The sequence below is a fragment of the Lytechinus variegatus genome, chromosome 3 (genome assembly GCF_018143015.1).
Source record: "Lytechinus variegatus isolate NC3 chromosome 3, Lvar_3.0, whole genome shotgun sequence".
NCBI lineage: Eukaryota > Metazoa > Echinodermata > Echinoidea > Temnopleuroida > Toxopneustidae > Lytechinus > Lytechinus variegatus.
The window spans coordinates 53,107,596-53,130,199 of NC_054742.1; the positions used below are offsets into that span (position 1 = coordinate 53,107,596).

A 22,604-nucleotide genomic window follows, 5' to 3' on the forward strand; every position below is an offset into this window, starting at 1 on the left:
TGAACCAAACAGAAGTGAAAATTTATCCTTTTACTAGGCCTGGGACTTTCGGGTTTTTTTCTCTTCGGGTACCCGTGGCAATTTTCGGGCGGGTACCCGGGTACCCGAAAATCATGTCGCTCGAAATATGTCTGTGGAAAAATCCCATTGGTGACGTCATCAAGCCAATGCATGCAAGCCAATTTATGAATGAAAATATTAGTAATTATGCGCATTGCAAGCCTCCCGTGCGCCACGCATTATTCCATCGAAACAAGTCTGCAATACTCTGTCACCTCGTACCAAAATCGACCTAGAATTCCACTTTTCTATATGTTATATGAATTATGAAAGGTATTCTCAGAGGATCTATTTTCTCACCGATAGCGCACAGGTAAGCAAATTTGTATTACTTCTTGCTTTTCCGTCAAAATCGTACGAAGTAGCGTCGATATTACATTGTGTTCGTGAGTTTGTAGAATCTATCGCTACGTGAACAAAGTCAATTGATTTCCGGGTTTCGGAGCATACGAGGCGCTAGCCAATCACGTTCTTGATACCATTTTCAGTCCATCATAAACCGAAAATGGTAACACGATCGTGATTGGCTGGCGCATTTGACGCTCCGAAACCCGGAAATCAATTGACTTTGTTCACGTAGCGATAGATTCTACAAACTCACAAACACGATGCAACATCGACGCTACTTCGTAAGATTTTTACGGAAAAGCAAGAAGTAATAAAAATTTGCTTACCTGTGCGCTATCGGTGAGAAAATAGATCCTCTGAGAATACCTTTCATAATTCATATCAAATAAAGGAAAGTGGAATTCTAGGTCGATTTAGGTACGAGGTGAAAGAGTATTGCAGACTTGTTTTGACGGAATACTGCGTGCGGCTGATGCTTGCAATGCGCATGCTTACTATATTTTCATTCATAAATTGGCTTGCGTAGCAGTGGCTGGATGACGTCACTGCGCTGCAAAAGAAACATGGCGACGATTGAACGATCTCAGTCACATCATCACTTGAAAAACTAGTAGATATTTCGAGGGTAATTGGTGAGATTCAAAATGAGACTTGTGTACTTTTGTGATGAGTTTACAATCATGTCTTACACTACGCAATACAAATCAAATGTACGTTATACTGGTGAGCAATTTTCGGGTATCGGGTATTGATTTTTCTACCCGGGGTACCCGAGGCTTCCGGGCGGGACCCGGGTACCCGGGGGTTTTAGTCCCAGCCCTACCTTTTACTGCTTACAAATGACTGAGTTACTCCAAATTTTAGGAAATATGGACATTATAAGAGCCTTTCATGAGTATGAACCGTGAATTTTGACAGTTCTGTGAGAGATTTCTGCCAGAGTTTAGCCAAGCTTCGTTTGCACAGCCAGTAAAGAGTTTACCATATGGGTTGTGTGGCTGGCTACATGTACACTGTATCTGCTCTAGTAGCAATTACATGCAAATCGTCTGTGTGTATTCTGTGTGTGAATGACAGAATTTAACGTGGGGAAATGGTTTGCCGTGAATTTGACCATTTCTGGAAAAGTTATTGGCCCAACAATAGTTTTTATTACTGGTCACGTCGGACCCTTAAAACTTGCTATTTTTGGAAAAATTACTGGCCCGACAATCATATTTTTTACTGGTTATGTCGGACCAGTAAATCTTCCTATTTCTGAAAATCTACCGGCCCTACAGCGTTTTTTACCGGTCTGGGACCGTCGGACCGCCGCTAGTGTCGAGCCCTGGAGTACGTCTAATAGAGGTAAAAACTCAACGTTGTGAAATACAAAATTATTTTTACTGCGTATTTCTCGAGATCTTCAGTGGGTGAACTTCAAAGGTCGATAGCAAAAAATCAAGCACATAAACCCATGTTAATTTTTGCATATTTTGAACATTTAGGTGCTAAAGTAACTGCAATATTTGTAAAAGTGACATGCATTTCATTTTTGTGAAACGTCCTTATCCCTAAAAGAGCCAGGTTATTTGGACCCATCTCAAAGCTGAGGGGGGGTCCACCCCCCTAAGATATCGGCCTTCAATTGCGTGAGCGCCGAGAAAATTAGCACAGTGGTACTGTGCTATATAATCTACAAGGCTATATGGCTGATTCTTTTTAAACAAGATTTTTCATTTCATGAAGTAATAATGCTAATCTATTCATGAAATAGAACATTTGCTCTAATCATACTACCTCCAAACTGCTAGCTTTTTAATTCAGACTGTTTGTAAGATCCCGATCAAATGTATTTAAAAAAAAATTGCTATCTAAAATTATTATATATTATCATTTATTTAATTTCTTATGTATTTCTTTTTTCTTGTTTCTTCGATGGAAACTGTTGCAGACTACATTCTGATCATAGACAAGAAAAAAATTAAATTTAATCAGTTAAAGTAGAAATAATGATACATTTATGAATTTCGGCTAAATACACAATTTGCATTGGATTTGTACATGAATTCACATTTTTTAGCAGTTTTTGGTCTGACATGCACTTACATAATGTTGCATAATTTCACAACCGTGTACCCGGGCATCACAATTTTGGTCTCAAAAGTTGCGCGAGATCTAAAAGTAAAAAGTCAGCAAGCGGCGTGGTAGAAAAATTTTGTGCGGCGGATTTATCGTGAAAAATGTAGAGGGGGGCAGAATCCACCTTGTGGGCCTTTTAGGGTTAAACTAGTTTCCCCTGAACTACTTTCTACTAAAATAGTTTTAGGACGGTATGAGAACGGAGTCTAAGATCTCCCAAAGTTGGCCCTCAATGTTAAAAAACCCTACCTGTTCGTCTCCATGTGACATCAACATTGTCTTGTCCAGTCAGGAGACACTCCAGTGTAACATCACTGCCAGCCATTGCATCTGTATCTGAGGGACCCATCAAGATGCCCCATGGAGGATCTAACGTCCTTTTGGTGACCGATACGGTCATTTCTGCACTGGCCATACTCTCCTCAAATGCATTGCTTACATTACAGCGATAAAGGCCTGAGTCACTGGACTTAGCTGAGGTAATTTGGAGTATCGTGCCATATTCAGGTAGTTGGATAATTCTGGGGGTAAATGAACAGTGAAATTTCAAATGTTTGATAAAAAGTTACAACTTACAAGGAAATAAAGTACAAAGCATAAAATATTTAAAAAATCATTCTCCATGGAAAGGACATGGTGTCACAGAACTCCAAATGCATTTATGAATAATTCATGAGGATGATACAATGTATTGCAATGCATCTTGATTGTAAAAAATTCTCTTATCAAATGACATACAGGATTGAGCTTCTTATACGCCTAATCCAATACCTGTTCCATATTTGCCATTATTAGTTACCATGAAAATAAAAAGATAATCATGAAAATGCCTAATCTTGGATTTACATTTACAGTGATTCTAAATAACAGCTTATACATATGTACATCTTCGATACTACCACCCCCCCCCCAAAAAAAAAAATAAGAAGATACAGTGCGTCCAACAAAAAACAAAGCCGAGATTTATTGATGATTTATCATAAATTAATCACAAATACATTTAGACAAATGATCACCATTGTAAAACTTAGCGTCTGTTCTTTCATCTGAAATTACTTAAATTATTTCTCATTCACACATGAGTGAGCAAAAACAATTTGAAAATGGGATACCAAAATGTCACTTGGCGGGCTGTATCTTGGTTTCAAAAAGAAAACCACTTTTTTAAAAAGTTCAATATCTGCTCTTTTGATACCTCAATTACAGAAAATGGTCAAGAAATATAGTTCTGATTATTTGAAATAAGGCTTGAATTTCAATAATTTCATAAAAAATAAGGTTTTACAGGCTAGCATTCAGACTCACTCGACGCTCTGTTTTGTTGATGATCAGCCATGCATTAGGTATTTTGTTAACTACGCGATCTAGCCTCTGTGGGAATCCGGTGAAAAAACATGTTTAACAAAAATATGGAAATACAAGCATTGCTTCGAAGGAACAGAAGTTTTTTACTTCTTGACCACTTTCTGTGATTCATACCCTTTTCATAAACCCATCCTCCAATTAGCGGCCTAAGAGTAATGCCGATAATTCAATAAAAATTGCGTTCACAAACTCCGAAAATAAGCCGCATTATTTTTACGAGCGCCCGTCCCGAAAAAGGCGGATAATCGTCATGACAACTGGACACGCCCCCTCTGATGTGGTTGTGTTGGAAAAGGGTGACCTTGTGACTGCACCATGGCAATTATCCGCATTATTTGGAAATGCGTTCATAAACTCAAAATCTTGTCCCGATGCTGCTATTAGGTGGATAATAGCAGCATCAAAATAATGCGGATAACTCTGGTCCTCCTCCAATTTTACGACCAAATTATGCTGCTATTAGCCGCATAATTGAGTTTATGAAAGGGGTATAAGGTATCAAAAATAAGAGTATATATTGAACTTTTTAGGCATGTGATTTTCTTTTTGAAATTCAGATACCCCCCCCCCGCAAAAAAATAGTTTTTGGTATCCTTTCTTCAAACTGTTTTTGCTCACTCATGCGTGAATGAGGAATAATCTTTATTTTCAGATGAAAGAGGAGATTAAAAGCTTTACATTGGTAGTCATTTGTCTATTGCATTCATGATTAAGTCATGATAAATCATTGCTAAACCTTGTTTTTTGTGGGATGCAGTGTATATATATTTAATAACTATTACCAAACCAAGGAAAGGATAGACTTTTATATTAACAAAGCTGAGTGGGTTTATCCAGACATTTCACTATATTTTTTATTTTATTATGCACATACTTTAACCTTGAATTGTTTTAACATTGTGATATGGAAAATAAATACCATTACCAATACTACTTGATACCAGTCTACAAAATATAGGAGGGGAAATGCAATGAAAACTTTCAGTATATGAGTATATTACTATTGCTTCATTTATTTGTACGATATCTAGATAATCAAACAAGTGAAATTTTCTCTGAATACCAGCTCACTATTATCCAAAACAAACACATTGTCCATGTCAAAGAAAAAATATCTAATTCATTATCATATGGAAGCCATGTTTTTCCTGTATCCTGAAATACATCTTTTTTTCGGGGATTTGAGAGTTTTCACCAAGCACCAACTGGGCGTAAGACAAAGTTCTGGAATAAAAATTTTGAAAGGGGTGAACCTCAAGATAGAGGATCTTAAAAAATAAATACAAGGTTAAAGATATTGGTTAACATTGGTTTGACTTTTAAAAAATCTTAGCTAGAAGGTCACACTTGTCACCTGTGTCTGTGATATGTTACAAAAATGAAGCCTAGAAAAAATTGCGTTCAAAAATAATTATTTAGAGCTACAAAAATTGAAATATAAAGTGACCGGAAACACCATCTTAATTTCATCCCATACACTTATGTGTAGTATTCAGGTGTCTATAAGATGCCTATTTACAAAATCAGGGTTTCCCTTGTAGTTTTAGCTTTTCATTCACAATAATGGTTGGTTTTTAGGGTTTATTAGTTCTAATACATGCACTTGTACACATGTTTCATCTTGGTTTGAGAATTTTTTAAATTGGCTGCTCACAAAGTTAAACAATACCTTAAAGATATACATGTAGGGTCTTTCAGACTATAATCTATCAGGCAGGTGAAAAACAGGTTCGAGGGAACTGAGCAACTAGCTGAGAGCAGAGTGGGTGTTTCATGAAAGTTGTCAGCACTGACAATTTCAGTGAAATCCTTGGTTTTGATTGGCTGAAAGGCACTGGCTCTGACTGCTACTATAGTAACTGTCGGAGAAAGACAACTTTCATCAAACAGTCCCCTGATTCGAAGGCTCACACAATCAAACAACAGGCATAACCAGGTTATCCCATGCTCCCACATAGGTTAACAGATGTTTTTTTAAAGGGATGGTCCAGACTGAAAGCATATATAGCTTAATAAATAGAGTAGAATTCACTGAGCAAAATGTTGAAATTTTCATCAAAATAACAAAGTTATTGAATTTTAAAGTTTAATAATATTTTGTGAAAAGTCGTCATGAATATTCATTAGGTGGGCTGATGATGTCACATCTCCACTTGTTCTTTTGTATTTTATTTTATGAAATTATATTTATTCAATTTTTTCCTCGAAGAACTAGAAAAAAATTGGATCGACAACTGATTTAATGCATTAGATATTGCTGCAACTAAATTCATTATAAGGGAGACATACTATTCACAAAAATATGAAATAATGAAAAAATTATGATTTTATCTAATAACAAAAGAAAAGGAAAGTGGGGATGTGACATCATCAGCCCACATAATGAATATTCATGTCAACTGTTAATAAACTTTAAACGTCAATAACTTTATCATTTGTTATCCGATTTTGATGAAATTTTCGGTATTTTGCTCAGTGAATTCAACTCTATGTATTAAGATATATTTTCAGCCCGGATCATCCCTTTAATAGGGGTCTCCAGGTGCCCGTTGCATAAAACTTTTTACCTGAGAACACTCTGGTAAAAACTGAAAACTAAGGTTAGTCTGATTTCCGCCTTTGACTTTAACACAGAGCAAAAACTCCGGTACAAACAACCTGAGTTTTCTCAGGTAAAAAGTTTTATGCAACGGGCCCCAGGTGGAACAGCAGATTTTAGTATCTACAGAATGGAAATCAATGTTTGAACAAGGGGGTCACCAACGTGGCACATCCCTGTACCACCAGTGTCTTATTACTGCTACCCAAGTGAATCAGAAAAAAGTGGCTTCCATTGACGATTGGCCATGAGGGTACCACCACCCTAACATGTAAATGCATTTGAGAAATAGGTATAGCGCCTCTAGCAGTCTCACCTGCATTACGCCATCCAATACAGCATGAGTGCTGACTTTGCATACCACAATGAAATAATTATTTTTTAAAAGTCATATAATAAAAAATACGTTCATTGACCCTAAATGATATTTGACCTAGATCATGTGACCTAAGACTGGTGACACGTGATTACCCAATTGTCCACATTTCACAAACTCTATCCATAAACTTTGAAAGTTTTGACAGCAATTTAATACCTTTAACATGGCTTAAGTTCATTGACCTTAAATGACCTTTGAATTTGGTCATGTGACCTGAAACTCACACGAGATGTTCAGTGATACTTGATTACCCTTATGTCCAAATTTTTTTAAATAGATCCATACACTTTCAGAGTTATTGTTATTCAACAAATACCCCCAACATGGCCAAAGCTCATTGACCTTAACTGACCTTTGACCTTTGTCATGTGACCTGAAACTCACACAAGATGTTCAGTAATACTTGATCACTCTTATCGTCGCACGCACCACGAACCATCCTCTCTGTTACGATGCCCACTGTGGCGTAAATAATTCACTTCAATAAAATGTAAAGATACGGGATGAAACTTTGAAACCTGAATTATCGAACAAAGACACCGGTAAATAATTTGCTCTCCTTGTAGGTGCACTTATTGCTAGTTTTAAAAAACCTTTTTTTTTAAATGCATTCTCTGCAAAACTAACTTTCGCATCGAAGTGCACAGAGAGGACGGTTCGTGGTGCGTGCGACGTTATGTCCAGGTTTTATGAACGAGACCAATACACTTTCATAGTTATGATGATAATTCAACAAATACCCCAACATGGCCAAAGTTCATTGACCTTAAATGACCTTTGACTTTGGTCATGTGACCTGAATCTCACACAAGATTTTCAGTGATACTTGATTACCCTTATGTCCAAACTTTATAAACTAGAGCCATACACTTTCAGAGTTATGATGGTTATTCAACAAATACATGTACCCCCAACATGGCCAAAGTTTATTGACCTTATTCCTTTGTCATGTGACCTGAAACTCACAGGATGTTCGCCGCTGCTGCCGTCGGAAAAACGGCGCCTTGAGTCTAACGCTGATATGCAGGTGAGACAAAAATGGTTTAGCAGATGTTGATATTATCAAAATACTTTCAATTTCTTCTTTGTTCCTTCTTCTTCATCTTTGGTTATAACATGGAAATTATCAGAGGTTCGGCTGAAAGCGAACTAACCTTGATGTTTTCGAGACCAGAGGAATGCCATCTCTGAGCCATGTAATCTTTAACATCTCATTTGAAGAAGCATCTACTTGGCAGACGAGTCGTATTGATGATCCTTCTCGGACTTGTGCATTGTCTGTTAGAACTTCAGGGACCCCTATCCCTAAGGAAAGAGGAAAAATCACAAGAATATCATAAAATAAAAAGTAAGTTTGTAGGACTAACGATCAAGCTTACAATGAAAGTTCAGAATTCAATATTTAATGACAAGCTCAATAACTGTTCCATGACATTTGTGCCAGTGACAATTGCTCTGATGGACAATCTGCATGTTACAAAGCCAAACCTGAAACCTATCCTCCAAAATTAAATAAACCCTAATCCCTATCTTTACAATATTCTGAACCAAAACTCTATTACAACCCTAAGTAACCCCATGCCCTCTGAGATATTAAGACCGGAGTAAATGTCGCAGGAGCATGTGTCGTGTCACCTCAAGTACAAGTATCCTTTTTATACCATTTATTACTTCAACAATGACCAAATATGCAGAGTGAAAAATGCTTTCCTTATCTATACATGAACTATGCTAGTGATAATTATTCTGAAATAACCTGATGAAATTCAATATATTCACCATGCATGAGATCACAAGTACATTGCATCAGTAATGTAGGTCTATACATTTTTGATAAAATATTACCAACACTAATATCCGTTATTTTGGGTGCAACCACCCATCATGTCAGCTCAGGCTGACAATGTATGTCTCCCGGGAATGTTCATTCAGGTGAAATAAAATGTCCATTACGACTTTTTAGTCAAGAAGATTTCAATCAAATGTCCCTATTTTAATATTTTGGCAAAGAGAAAATGACAGATCCCTTTTTACTACTTGTAATGTAAACAAAACTAAACATCGAAACTCCATAAAAAAGAAATGGACAGCTGGCAAGCATGCCATTTAATTCATTTCTTGAGAAAAAGACTTAAACAAGTTTAGATGGAATCGTAGGACAAATAGATGACCTCTTGCTCTACCCATAATGCCAGTAGAGCATTGTGGCCCAGTGGATTAGTCTTCTAACATTGAAACACAGGGTCGTGGGTTTGAATCCCACCCATGGCGTAATTTTCTTCAGCAAGAATTTATCCACATTGTGCTGCACTCAACCCAAGTGAGATGAATGGGTTCCTGGCAGGATTAATTCCTTGAATGCATGAGCGCTGAAAGGCAGCTCGAACTAAAGCCGGGGTAATAATAAAAATAACAATGCACCTCGGAATAGAATATTTCTAGATAGATGGCCCTATATAAATGCTTATTATTATCATCATCTTATCACATGACATTGACCCTGTAGTAGTTAATATATTTTATATTCTTTCCAAAACCTCAAGAATTATAGCTGCAGAGGGCAGTATCACAATAATGTTCTGAGCAGACATAATTATAATATATAGAGGGTTCAAATATTGTTACGCCTAATAGCCAGCCCAGGCAGGGCTTTGTTTGGTCAGAGCATTCCAATACCAGTAGCATCCATGGATTTGGCCCGGGGGGGGGGGGGCACTCACACATATTGGTCGTACACAGGGATGTGCCGCTTTGATGACCACCCTTTTCAGACCTAAATTTCAGTTCTCTAGAAACTCTGAATTACAGAAATTTAATTCAGAAGTCGCCCCATTCACAAGACCCCCATTGAAACAAAACATCAGTTCCCAAGCCCTGCCAAAATTGTCCAGCGAGAGCACGGCATGCAAGAGCTGCACACACGGCTTCAGAGCTCCCTCCTTTGAAGCCGCGAGCAGCTCCATGCACTGCTACATGTACACCCACATGCACAGCGCTAGCGTCAGGACTAGCATGCATCGTAATAGAGTTCCGCGATCCCGTTCCGCAGACCCTGCTTTTCACACCGCCGGGTATATATTCAGTTTCCAAGACCCATAATTTTACCCTTGTAGTCATTCCATTAGACCCTCATTTCAGGGTTCTGTGAGGCACACCCCCATCAAAATATAATTTGAGTGCCAATCCCCTCAGGATTTGGTTGAAAAGGTTGAATCCATATTTTGGAAAAATAGTTTTAAAAAGAAACTTATTTGAATGTCAAATTCCTGCTCATTACAGTGCTTGTACTTGTATAGGCCTATCTGGTCACGTTCTGGTTAAAAAAATGAACAATAAAATATTGATTGAAGTATCAAATTCATTTTTAGCAAGTATTGCTTGGATATGATATAAAATCTTATTCACATTTTTTGTGTGCAAATTTTGAAGTACTACATCATCAACCTACATGTACATGTATTCACTGTTACTTGCCACTCTTTCTAGTTTGATCAAAGACTATCTTTACATACCATTGTCTATTAAATTGTGTTCATTCGTATAACACATTTAAAATTTAAATTCAAATTTCAAATTTCAAATGAAATGAGCCCCCAAAGCTCTGTTGAATTGAAAAATAAACTGAAGATTGAAAACAAAAATTAGGGGGTTGGCTGGAATTCCCAAGGGCCTCTGGACATAAGCCTACATGTACGTCCTGTTGAATCAATATATCAACAACATCAACAATGGGAAGAAATAATAATCTTTATCAAGCATTTTAACATATTATTTATCAATGATTTCCTCAACATGACCGGACTGTAATTCGGAAGTATGTACATGTAGGCCTAAATTACATACCATATACATGTAGGTCTCCGTCTGAACTCCTACATTGTAAATAAACACTTGGATTGTTTTTTTTTCATCGGATTAAGTTCTTTTTCTCTTGAATAATTCATATCATCAAGTAAATTAATAATTATGAATATGAATACAACAATGACCAACCAATTACCTACATAACTGGAAAACATGCAGTTCCATTTCAGTTCTTTTTCAATCTGTTTCCCAAATGATTTGTTTTTATTGTGAACATGACTACTACATGTACCTCATTCAGTGTCAATGGAATGTGGAGGGGTTCCCGTGGTAAAGGGCTTCTGTGTGTATGATAATCTCCACATGACCAAGCCATTACGCACAGTATACTCAATCAATGGGCCGTATGCATAGCAAGCTCCCCCGCACCTCACACAGGCATTGCATTTTTGAATACTAGTACCCTGTCCATGACACATTAATGCAGTCACAAATTGGGTCTATGAAGCTCACAGCAGCAGCAGCAGGGACACAACACGTTATTGTGCATTGTACATCCATGGTATTGTACTAGCCACTGGCAGGAGCCTGCCTGCCTCCATGAACCCTGGCTGGCCTGGGCTGCACTGCACTCCACTACTGGTAGTGAAAACAACGCTGGACATCTTTGCAGATTCAATACATGAGTGTGTGCATTTGGCATGGGTCCAACACATTCAATGCTGAACTACAACCTCCCCCCCCCTCAATTTTTCTAATATAAGGCTGCAAATCTGGTTTCTGAATTCCTCACTCATCTTCAACTCCATCATACATTGTATTTCTTCTTGTCAAACTTGATTACAGTAGGTTCTATCTTGTACTTTTCACCTCTAACTTCATATGCACATTCCTTATCTATGGTGGCTCTGAAGTATCACTGATCACACATAAATTCTGTCATAAATTTTGCAACCTTACATGTACATGTAGTTGACGAGTGGATACCAAGCGTGACAAAAAAAAACCTAAAAGGATCTCTTCTTCATGATAGGGCACGTTGCGTACTTAACGTAGTAAGGGTGTAAAAAACACTGAAATAATGAAAAAAATGGTTTATATTTCGCAAGGAAAACTCTGTGTTTACAGTGTCCAATTTGCGTACATGTCAAATCTCAGTGTCAAATCTTAACCTTCAGTTAAGATTTGATGTTCACGATGCCATCTGAAAAGCGGCGCCTATTAGTCTCACTCTGCTATGCAAGTGAGACAAACAATCCTAGCAACTTTTTTAAATCTTTGACATATTTTCCTCCAACCTTCACCAATATTTTTTTTCCTGTTATTTTTACAATATTTTTTTTTGTCAGGGTAAATTTTCCCTTTAAAAATAATATTCTGAATTATGAGAGCCTCATCCTGCAATAATCACAGAATGTAATCTATAAGTTGAAAATCTGTATATTATTCGATTATATATCATTCTGCATTGAAAAATTTCTTGTTTATGTAATGGCTGTTTTCTTTTCCTTTTTTTCAATTCTTGTGGAATTTAAAAAAAGAATTGATTTTGTTCAGAATGAAATGTTGTCAACATTTGAAGCCGTACATTGTAAATATTTGAACGTCTTGAATTGTAATAATATTCGTGAGAAGTACCTTTAAATAATGAAAATCTGGGCCAACACTTGAAAAACAAAGCTAATGATTCAGACAATAGATTGTATGTGCAGATCCTTCTAAAAGGCATGTCGAATTGATAATGATCCATGCTTGCATTTTAAACATAAACTACAATGCATGTCAACAAGACAGATGAAACCAAGTCTTTGTACATCATCAGTGGTTATCAGAGTAAAACTGGACTGTCTTTTCTTATTTCATTGATTACTTTTACTCCAAACATTACTCACTATTGATTTGGAAAAGATATTTAATGATAAATGTCACTGACACAGAAAACTTCTGCCTGGTCCAATACTGAAATAAAGGAGTATATTCTGAAGAGATAAGCCAGGTACCATTCAGAAGATCTGTTATAGCAAATCCAATAGATTTCTTTTATAAGAGGATCATTCTCACAATGGGTGGACAAACAACAAAATAAAATACAAATATCTTCACGAGTCTGAGTCAATACGGTTATCCAACCTTTTGAGAATTGAAATATTGGCAGAAAAAGGTTTTCAATTTGCAATCAGGTTTAACAGATATCTTGAGTTTTGAGTTGAACCATTCATGTGTATGTATTTGAAATAATTTCGGCTAAATTTGGAAGATGGAAGGAAAATTGTTACAAAAGAGAAATAAATAAACACATTTCAATCAAAGTCAGTTTCTTAAAATTTGCTGTACAGTAGATCAACAATCCTTTCCTATTGCTGGACGAGTAAGTAGCAAAACTGTGTCTCCGACGACACACCCAGTGGTGGCAAGAATTCTGGTTGTTCATGATGATAAGATTAATTTTTTTATTTCACGAAGTCTATGAAGTTTATCATTCACCTTCTTCATTTACATTAGGCCCGTTTTGAAAGTCCATTTTTGATGCACGTGTACACGGCGTCTTTTTCGGTCGTGTACACGTTGAAACACTGTGAGAGCGAGTAATGTTTTCATGTCGACACGGACCCGCATCAACATGTCATAAAAAGGGGTCTATGTAGCCTACATGTAAGTCACGGTATTAAAGCTTACCTGAGAAGTTACATTAGAAGTATCAATCCACTAAAATTGGTGCAATTAAAAAGTTTACTCCGCTTAGCAGTGCATTAAATTAATAAAGAATGCAAAAGAAAATCAGTGCAGGGTCCTAGCTGGCGCCGACGCTCGTTTGATGCGCATTTTGTATACTGTACCGTACATGCATGCACAGATCGCTGCAGAATTAAGTGTAACTGAAGTTATCGATTGATTTTCATTATTTTTATTGCCAATTTGAGGAGCGTTTGTTCGCAGGCTTGTAACACATGAGTACGAGTGTATAACACGTAAGTTGTAGCAATGATCGCTGTCGCAATTGGTGATTCTCAAATCGGCTCCGAGTGTGATTGGGCAACACTTTCGAGCTTTCGAGACCGGAGGAGACCCATTTCATGGTACAAAACCTTGAGTCTCCAGAATGAATGTGGATTAAAACGGCGATTTTGGAAGTGAACTCACTCTAGGTAAATTGAAATATATTGACATATTAGTGATGAAAACATGTGCAGTGTCTGAGAACTAAGATTTAATCTGAGGCTGTGAGCTTGTTCACTGACTTTTTGTCCCATGCATTTTGCAAGCTTTATGCAGATTTAGTACACGGGCACTGACTTGACCGTGTGTGTACATGTGTTCCCGAAACGGGCCTAATGTACATGTATAAGGGCTATTCCACGGTTACTCACGTTACATTTGGAGACACCTTGACTCATACTTGGAGCTGTAACTCCATTATTATTGATAGGAACTAAACATCTCCTTTTCACAACAAAGTACACAGTCTGACTATCCTTTGTATAAAATCAAAACTTGGGAATTTTTATTATGCTCCTGGCAAATCTTTGAAATGTGTCGGTTACTCACGTTACATGATTTGGACATGCATAAAATAAAAAGTCAACATAAGTGAAAAGTCTCCTCATACAAAGCTTTTATCCATTTCAAAGAAGTATATTAGGGAGACAAACTTTGTATATAATTAAAAAAATAAAGAACACATGGGTTTTACTTGGGGTGCAGATAATATGGTTACTCACGTTACGGTTACTCACGTTAAATTTTGTCCATGTATGGTTAACAACACACATGTCATTAAAAATTCAATAATGTGTGTAAAATTCATTGCTAGGAACATCAAAAAGAGATTTTATACCAAAAATTTGAACAATTGGAGCTTTATTAGGGAGTAGGAGGGAAAAGTATGATTTCGCTTACTAATTATGCATAAATTAGCATAATCGCTTTATACCAATCTGTATGAAAGAAATTACTGTATTGTTAGACCATGTCCAAGACAACCTGCGCGCAAATTTTCGGCGTGATCATGCGGCCAATGGCCGAGAACTCAAGGGAGGGGGCTGGGAGGCCCCCCACCCCCCCCCCGGGCCATATCAACTCCCAAAATACCCCGGCCTAGATAGGGTTACAGGTAAGGGCATTTAATGTGTTGTTCGAACACTCTTTAAAGTTTGGTTAATCGAAACCAAGTCTTACTAATGCACTCTCGCATTGTGAATACATCTACTAATATTCAATTTTTTGTGTGATTGTATGACCACTGATATTTTGATAAACAAAGAGTCACATCAATGAGGTGTACACTCATTTTGCTTTTAATTTATCAAAAATAACTTCACAACTCACCATGAGACTTAAAACTTGACATCCCACAGAAAATGTTACCTAACTGAATAATTTTTACTGGTTACTCACATTTATGTGGTTACTCATGTTACAAAGTTAAAGTTACTCACACAGTTTCTCTTCATCATTTTTATAAAAAAATTGTACTTTTTAATGATTTTGATAGTCATCACTGTGTCAAAGATTGTTTGAAAAAATCCCACCAATTAACTGTGAAGAATTTTTCTCTCAGAAAACAAAGTCAGTTTTTTCGGTTACTCACGTTACATCACCTGAGCAGGTTGCAATATTTATTTTTGAATGAGTACTACAAATTAACTTGAAAAGCTGTTGTGTATTTTAAGTAATTTGACTCTTCTAAACTTAAGAAATATATAAAGTGATATGTTGTTGCAATAACAAAATGGTAAAAAGGCATATTTCATTTTTCACTATTTTTCTCGTACATGTATTTTGGTACAGAATGGAAGACACAACTTTTGACAATTTTTTCCAAAGTATACATATGAAAATAAACTTTTTATTTCTTGTTCCTGAAACTATCATGTACGAAGGACTTAAAGTATTAAAAAATTCAAGAAAATATTGAATTTGAATTTTTAAGCTCATGTCCACCAACCTGTGGAATTGCCCATATCAATTTTACACAAATTAAGACCAATAGAGAGAAACAGTAATAGATTTTCTGCAAACTACAATTAGAAATAGAATGGACAAAAATTAGCAAAATCCATGGGCTGATGTACATTTATGAACACAAAAAATTACTAGAATAAAACCAAACATTTTGTATTTGAATACCCAAATGGTGCAACATGTACAGGTATGTTTATTCAAATAGAAGAAATTTTCCGTCTGATGCCAAATGACTTCCGGTAGATGAGGTCATGGCTCCACACTAAATTTTTTCTTGGTGGCCCGAATGTCCACCAAAATGATCAATTAAGGCAAACATTACAATCCATCAAAACTTTGGTAGCCCAACTAGACCACCAAGTGTGGGCTTTTGCAGAATTTTGGTGGCACTATTCTCATTTTTGGTTGCCCCATGCCAACGGGTCACTGCTAATGTCGAGCCCTGAAGTGTACACAAAGCCATTCCAAATGATCAAGATTACACAGAAAACATTGGACTAAAATTCTTTGAAAAGGTATGATGTACCAGACCTTCATTTTTGAGGAGCGCGATCGTGCTGGCGCTCCTAACAAAAAAATAAGGAGAGCCCAAAAATCATGCTCCAAGAAAAAAGCTAAAATTTCACATTTTACATCTTTAAATCCATGAAATGGCCATCTATTTTCCATAACTCCTTGAAATTATTTTGATTTAGTTGAAAACTATCAGAAAAATGAATATTCACCTCTTTCCCGACTTTTGAACTAGGTAAATATTGTAGTCCCATATGTAGATTTTCATGGCAACACCATTGAAGTATACATGTGGGACTACAATATTTACCGAGAGTAAGTTCAAATCAGAGTCGGGAAAGAGGTGAATATTCTTCATTTTTCTGATAGTTTTCAACTAAATCAAAATTATTTCAAGGAATTACTGAAAATAGATGGTCATTTCATGGATTTAAAGATGTAAAATATGAAATTTTAGCAATTTTTTTTAATTTTTTAATTTTTTATTTGTCTATTTTTGGCAGGAGCGCGGAATTTTGTAAACGTATTGACCCAGGCCTAGTTTCACCACAGATTAATTAATAGCTACATGTACACAGCTATTGCATATATGATGTTACAAAAAATCTACAATTTATCGTATTGTAATGAATTGATTTGAGCTCCTCAAGGAGAGCGATTCTGGGGAGCTCAATTGCGCTCCTCAAAAAAATAAGGAGAGCAAATTATTGAGCTCCACGAAATTATAAATGTGAACTGATGTAGGCCCTACATGTACATTGTACAATAAACATCACTAGGGACAGTGATTTTCCGTTTCAAAAAATGGCCTTTTCCGTTTCAGAAAATCACAAATTCCGTTTCAGCACGTCAGAAAACGGAAATTCCGTTTCCCCATAGACGTTGTACACGGAAAAGTGACAATTCCGTTTACACATTGAATAGCAAAATCAAAGCGCATACACTCGCACTGGCCAAAATTTGTATCTGCTACTGTACCAACAACACAATAGAATCCGTTCTAAGGCGGCTTGTCAAGGTGTGCGTGCGTCTTTACCTTTATATTCCACGGCGATCCCGCTCAACGTTCCATTGTCCATTTTTCTTTCCTACGGGTCAGTGCTCTTGCAATTCAAGACGCCACCGTTCCCTTTTGCAGCGAAAACGGAAGCGTGCGCTTTGATCTTTTCTTTTGACACCACCGGTTGTCTCTCCGATTAGATGTTTCTGCATGAGCGCCCCTCTATGTCCACGATATCGGCATTTTAGGCAAACTATTAAACGCCCGATCTCTAGTCACTGATCTGAATATTGTTGTGTCCTTGTATCGGTGTGCGTAGTCCAGTGGGGTATATATTTTCAAAAGTTACGCTTTCACATTTTTTGGGGAGAATTTTTCGTTTCGGGTTTCAGTATATGACAAATTTCAATTAGATTTAGATTTCATTTCTTTAATAGAACAATTAAGCTTTAGCCCTTAATAGCACGAGCATGTTGTTTTATTTTGAAGAACATACCGTTAACATATTGAATTTCTGAAAGTAAGTGTTCAGGCGAGGGTAAGATTTTTTTTTTCATCACACTGAGCCCACACAGTCAGCATTATCGGGTGAAGAGGAAAAATATGGAATTTTCCTTAACATCTTTGTAAACGAAATGCAAAAACCCACGCAAAAGATACAATATAAATCATACCTTGGTCCAAAAATGATGGCATTTAAAGATATACATTGAAACGCTACCGTGACAAAAAATAACAATAAATACATAAAATGCAACCGTTTTTTTTCTGGAAAAAAGGTTGAAAACTAAGGGCAGCGTTGAAATTCAAATTTGAGCTTTAACATAGGCCTATGTTTAATTTAGCCCTCTTATATATATGTTCACTAGCGTACCTACAGGGGGCAGACTCCCCCCCCCCCTCCCCCTGACGAGTCACAACCCATGCAACGGACCTATCCCTGCCCCCCCCCCCCCCCGACGAGAAGTTGAAGACCTTTTTTTTTTGCTTGTCAATTTGTTTTAGCTGTGAAATGTCCTTTATAGCTGTTGAGGACTCTTTTAAGGCGATTTTGCCCCCCCCCATTGTGGAAAATCCGAGGTACGCCAACATTTGTTTAAACATTGGAATTCTAGAAACTTATATATTCGCACATAATACAGATGCCGTGCAAAACAAACGAATAAAATATCATTTATTTGAACTTTAAAAAATAAATTGGATGCTCAAGCTGTCATATCGGTAATTGTAGCTTAAATGCACAATTCTTGAATTTCATTACCCGAAATTCAGAACAAAAAGTACTTTCGTTACTTTTTAAGACCATTACAAAAATCTTTACCTTCGAACGAAATCAAAAGCACTTAAAAATAAATATTGAAATTATCAAAGTTGAGGTAGTCTTGACCATGAATAGAGTTGAGTGTTTATAAAGGAATTAAGCGTCTTCTATTAATCCCATTCTAAACTTTGAATGACCGATGAAAAATATCGCGTGAATTAAAATGAAACTTAACACATTGAAGTGACTCCGACATGACACTGGACAGGAAAATTATACTATATCTTTTTACCTGTGATCCGTCTTTATTCTCTTATATAAATTTCCCCTGTGATCTAGAGTGCTCTGTGACCTAGTGTTCTTGATTACCATCCAGGAGCCACAGAACCGAAGGGGATCTGGGGCTGAGGCCTCCACAAGTACCATAATTTTATGCATGGTGACCCCACCCCTTCAAACCAGTCCGCTCGGGGGGAGGGGACTTAATTATTTCTTTCAATTTTCCTGTTCTACATACAATATTCAATTTTGTCAACTTAATTCTGATGGTTCCTTTTTTTTATCCAACTTCATTTCTTCCTTTGAATTTTTCTAAAACTTTTCTTTTTCCTTCACGTTTGACTTGAACAATACGTGTATATTGCCGTTGATTTCGTCTTCCTATCAAATATCTGAATTAATCTGCAATGTGTGTCTGTCAAATTATTGCAAATTAGATTCCCAGTGTCTAAGGTAAACATAATTTACCGACGTAACACGAAAGCCTCTTTGGCCTAGTTTCCCTTCCAACTTTGTACCTCACCTCTTAATTGTATAACTGCATTTTGTATAGCTTGCATATTCAAATGCGCACCAAAAATAATTAACGTACAGGAAATGGTAATACCTCGGTCATATTTGCTTTACGGCGGCCATACAGCGAGTCGAAAACAGCCGTTTTATTCATTTTATTCAAATTTCCTATATTTAGCTGGTACAAAAACTGTTAAAATGACTGTTTTCGACTTGCCTTAGAACAAATGTGACCGAGGTATTTAGCATACTAGATCAACAAGGATGGAGTGCATGCTGGTGCGGATCCTGCCGGAGTAACACAATACAATCCAATAAGCGCCGTATTTATTTTGAACAATAGTTGGGCTCTCAAAAGTATTGTGGTCTATTTTGTGCCCTCTACTAAAGAAGAGAGGGTGTGCTGTACGGGGGTCTATATTCTGCACATGGAGGGTACAGTTATGTAGTGAATCCAGGGGGGGGGATCCGGCCCGTGTGCCGGCCCCCCTTTGAGAGCCATTATCAATTTTGTTAATGTAAATATGCCATTTTACACAAGTGTGCCCCCTTTGAAACTCACAACATGTATTTTAATGAGAATATGTCGTTCATACCCAAATGAGGACCTTCACTTTAGCCTGGTAAACACCCCTTTTCAAAATATATTTGGTTATTAAAATCCGGGGGGGGGGGGCCATTCCATTTACAAGTGGATACCATGCGCGACCATGGGGTCTCGAAAAGCACCCTAAACACGTAATTTCCATTTTCTGAAAATGCACCCCTTAACAAGTATTGGCGTTTGAAACCCTACCCTTTACAAGTATTGGAAACAAAACGATACTCTTGGCAAATGTTCCCTGAAATGAACCCCTAAACAAGTAAAGGAATGTTTTATTGTAACGGGTCCTTCGGTCGTCGGCTTGACCTTATTCGGTTTAGAACGACCCCACCTTCGATCTACACCTCGCGCAAATTGGACCCTAAACACGAAGTGTTGGGGCAAAAAAGACATCCTTTATAAAACATTCTATTTTGTTTTATCATCCCCGCAAATTCGACCCTAAACACGTAATTTTCCTTGCGAAATAGATACCCTTTTTTCATTTTTTTTGTGTTTTTGACACCCTTATCACGTTACGTACGTAAAGTGCCCTATCGTGAAAAAGACATCCTTTTTACGTGTTTTTTTTTTGGTCGCGCATGGTATCCACTCGTCAATGTAAGTGGCCTCCCACGGGATTAAAATGCACAGAGAGATGGTAGGCAATAAATATAACTCGAATGTTTACATTAAGAGTAGACCTATCATGCCTATAAAGAGGGAATTTACATGCTTAATTAAAAATGTGTTGATAAAATATCATTCGAACGTTATGTTATAATCTGCTTCGCCAAGCAGGTTTTATGTAATATTGCTCTTTATAAAGGCAAGCATTAAACTACATTAAATGTCGAAATGTTGAGAAATATATTGGAAACCATATCAAAATGCACATTACGAAAAGAAACAAAATCAAGGTTCTAGTATGGGGACAAAACGAGAACAAGAGAACTACCCATTTGATGCTAATTGTAATTCCCCGAAAGCCGGACGTTGAAAATGACATGGGCCAGTGCATTGCAAGCTGTATTTAACGGCTTACCCCATTGTCAAGGTAGATTTAAATTACCCCATTCTTGATTGCGGAGATTACCCCTTTATTCTTGAACATATAGAGGTGGTCTGAGTGGTGGCGGATTTCAATAGAAAGATGACCTCTTGATTGGTATATAGGGGTATGTCAAGGGGAGATTATCACTTTGTCAGCGCTGGTGACTGTCTTGTTACTTTGATGTTCCCCGATGTGCCTTCTATTCGAAAACCGTGTTTGCAACTAATCCCAATTATGAGACTATTTGGCATCAAAATGAAAGCCTAACTGCACCTTTTTCATAGACTTCGTTTGAAAATAAAATACTTACGTTTAAGGTAAAATTGGAATATAAGAAGGCGCTTTATAATATGTAAACCAAATATTGTCACTTTTAAGCTTTATTCTTTAAATCAAATGTAAAAATAAATGTAAAATAATCTCACAAGCCTAATCTAAATAGTGCGAGCGCGAAGCGCCAGCTTTTCTTAATTTTTTTATTTCATGTATTTTGTCCTAAAATAGCATTCTGGCAATGCTTCTGATCCTAAACGAGATGAATGAATTTAGTACGCATTGATCGTTCTGATAAAAAAAGGAATCTGTTAACGGCTGCTCGTAATTATCCGTAAATTAAAACGTTACATATTTCAACAATTAGATAATGCGAGCGCGAAGCGTGAGCTGAAAATATTTACTTTTTTACCTGAAGAATGGAAGTTCTAAGCAATTTTTGTAATCATGAAAAAGGTACATACATAACTAAGTAATCGATGCGAGCGCGAAGCGCAAGCGGAAAATTTGAGATTTGTAGGAGAATTGTGAGTGGATATGGATCACATTTAAAAAGGAACATATATGATTCATTATTATTACTTTGAGTTTTGACATAGGGCCGGAAAATTCTAAGAACAATATTCCATCATATGAAAATTATGACTGTCTTCCTATTTCTCTTCTTATCAGATCGCGAGATGAACTTTTTGATATTCCATTCTGAAAAAGGGACAATTTATCATTAAATTAATTTATTAATCTAATAAGCCTAATCAGAGCTTGAAATCTGTCAATATTATAGCACTTCTATAATTATGAATAAGATGCATGAGTTGATATATTTTCAAAATCAATGTGCGCGCAAATCGCCAGCCGAAAATTGTTGATAAACTGTCATAAAATGGAGATTTTAATTAGTTTGTAATATAATTAATATTGAAATTTTCATAACTCACCAATCAAAATGCGAGCGTGCAGCGCTAGGTAATATGTTTTCACAATCTGACATGAATAGGGATATTTTGATAACTAAAATAGAATACAGGAAAATAATAGGTACCTGACAAATCAAATTTTGTGAGCGCGCAGCGGGAGCAGAAAATGTTAATATTCAGACAATAATTTTTTTTTTCAGAACAGATTTCCGAGTTAAAATATGTTATGTATATTGACTTAAAAATTTGATATTTTAAGTTCCGTATGTGTAAATCACCTAAAAGGCAATGCGAGCGCGAAGCATGAGCGAAAATTTTATTTAATGACATGAAAGAATTCTTTTTAATTGTTTTTCCCTCATCTTATTTATTCAATCGTTGTCCTCCTCCTATGTTTTTTCTCCTCTCTTTTCCTTTTTTTTTCTTTCTTTCACCGTTTTTTTGCTCCGCCAATAGAGGGAGGAGGGAGGGGCGGGCCCCTTGCCCCCCCCCCCCACTAGATCCAACTCAGGAACAATCTAACAGAAAGTACTAAACAAGCAGATTCAAGAAAGAAATTCAAATTTATTTATT

General features: G+C 36.7%; 1 protein-coding gene across 1 annotated transcript in view; it reads right to left on the minus strand.

Annotated features, from left to right (window-relative positions):
• LOC121411350 (protogenin B-like) overlaps positions 1 to 22,604 on the minus strand; it is a 98,629-nt gene that overhangs the window by 51,020 nt on the left and 25,005 nt on the right. The window contains exons 3-4 of the mRNA XM_041604024.1: positions 8,027 to 8,177; positions 2,779 to 3,050 (exon numbers count right to left, since the gene is read on the minus strand). Coding sequence (XP_041459958.1) covers positions 2,779 to 3,050; positions 8,027 to 8,177 — 423 coding nt within the window. The remainder of the gene's footprint in view (positions 1 to 2,778; positions 3,051 to 8,026; positions 8,178 to 22,604) is intronic.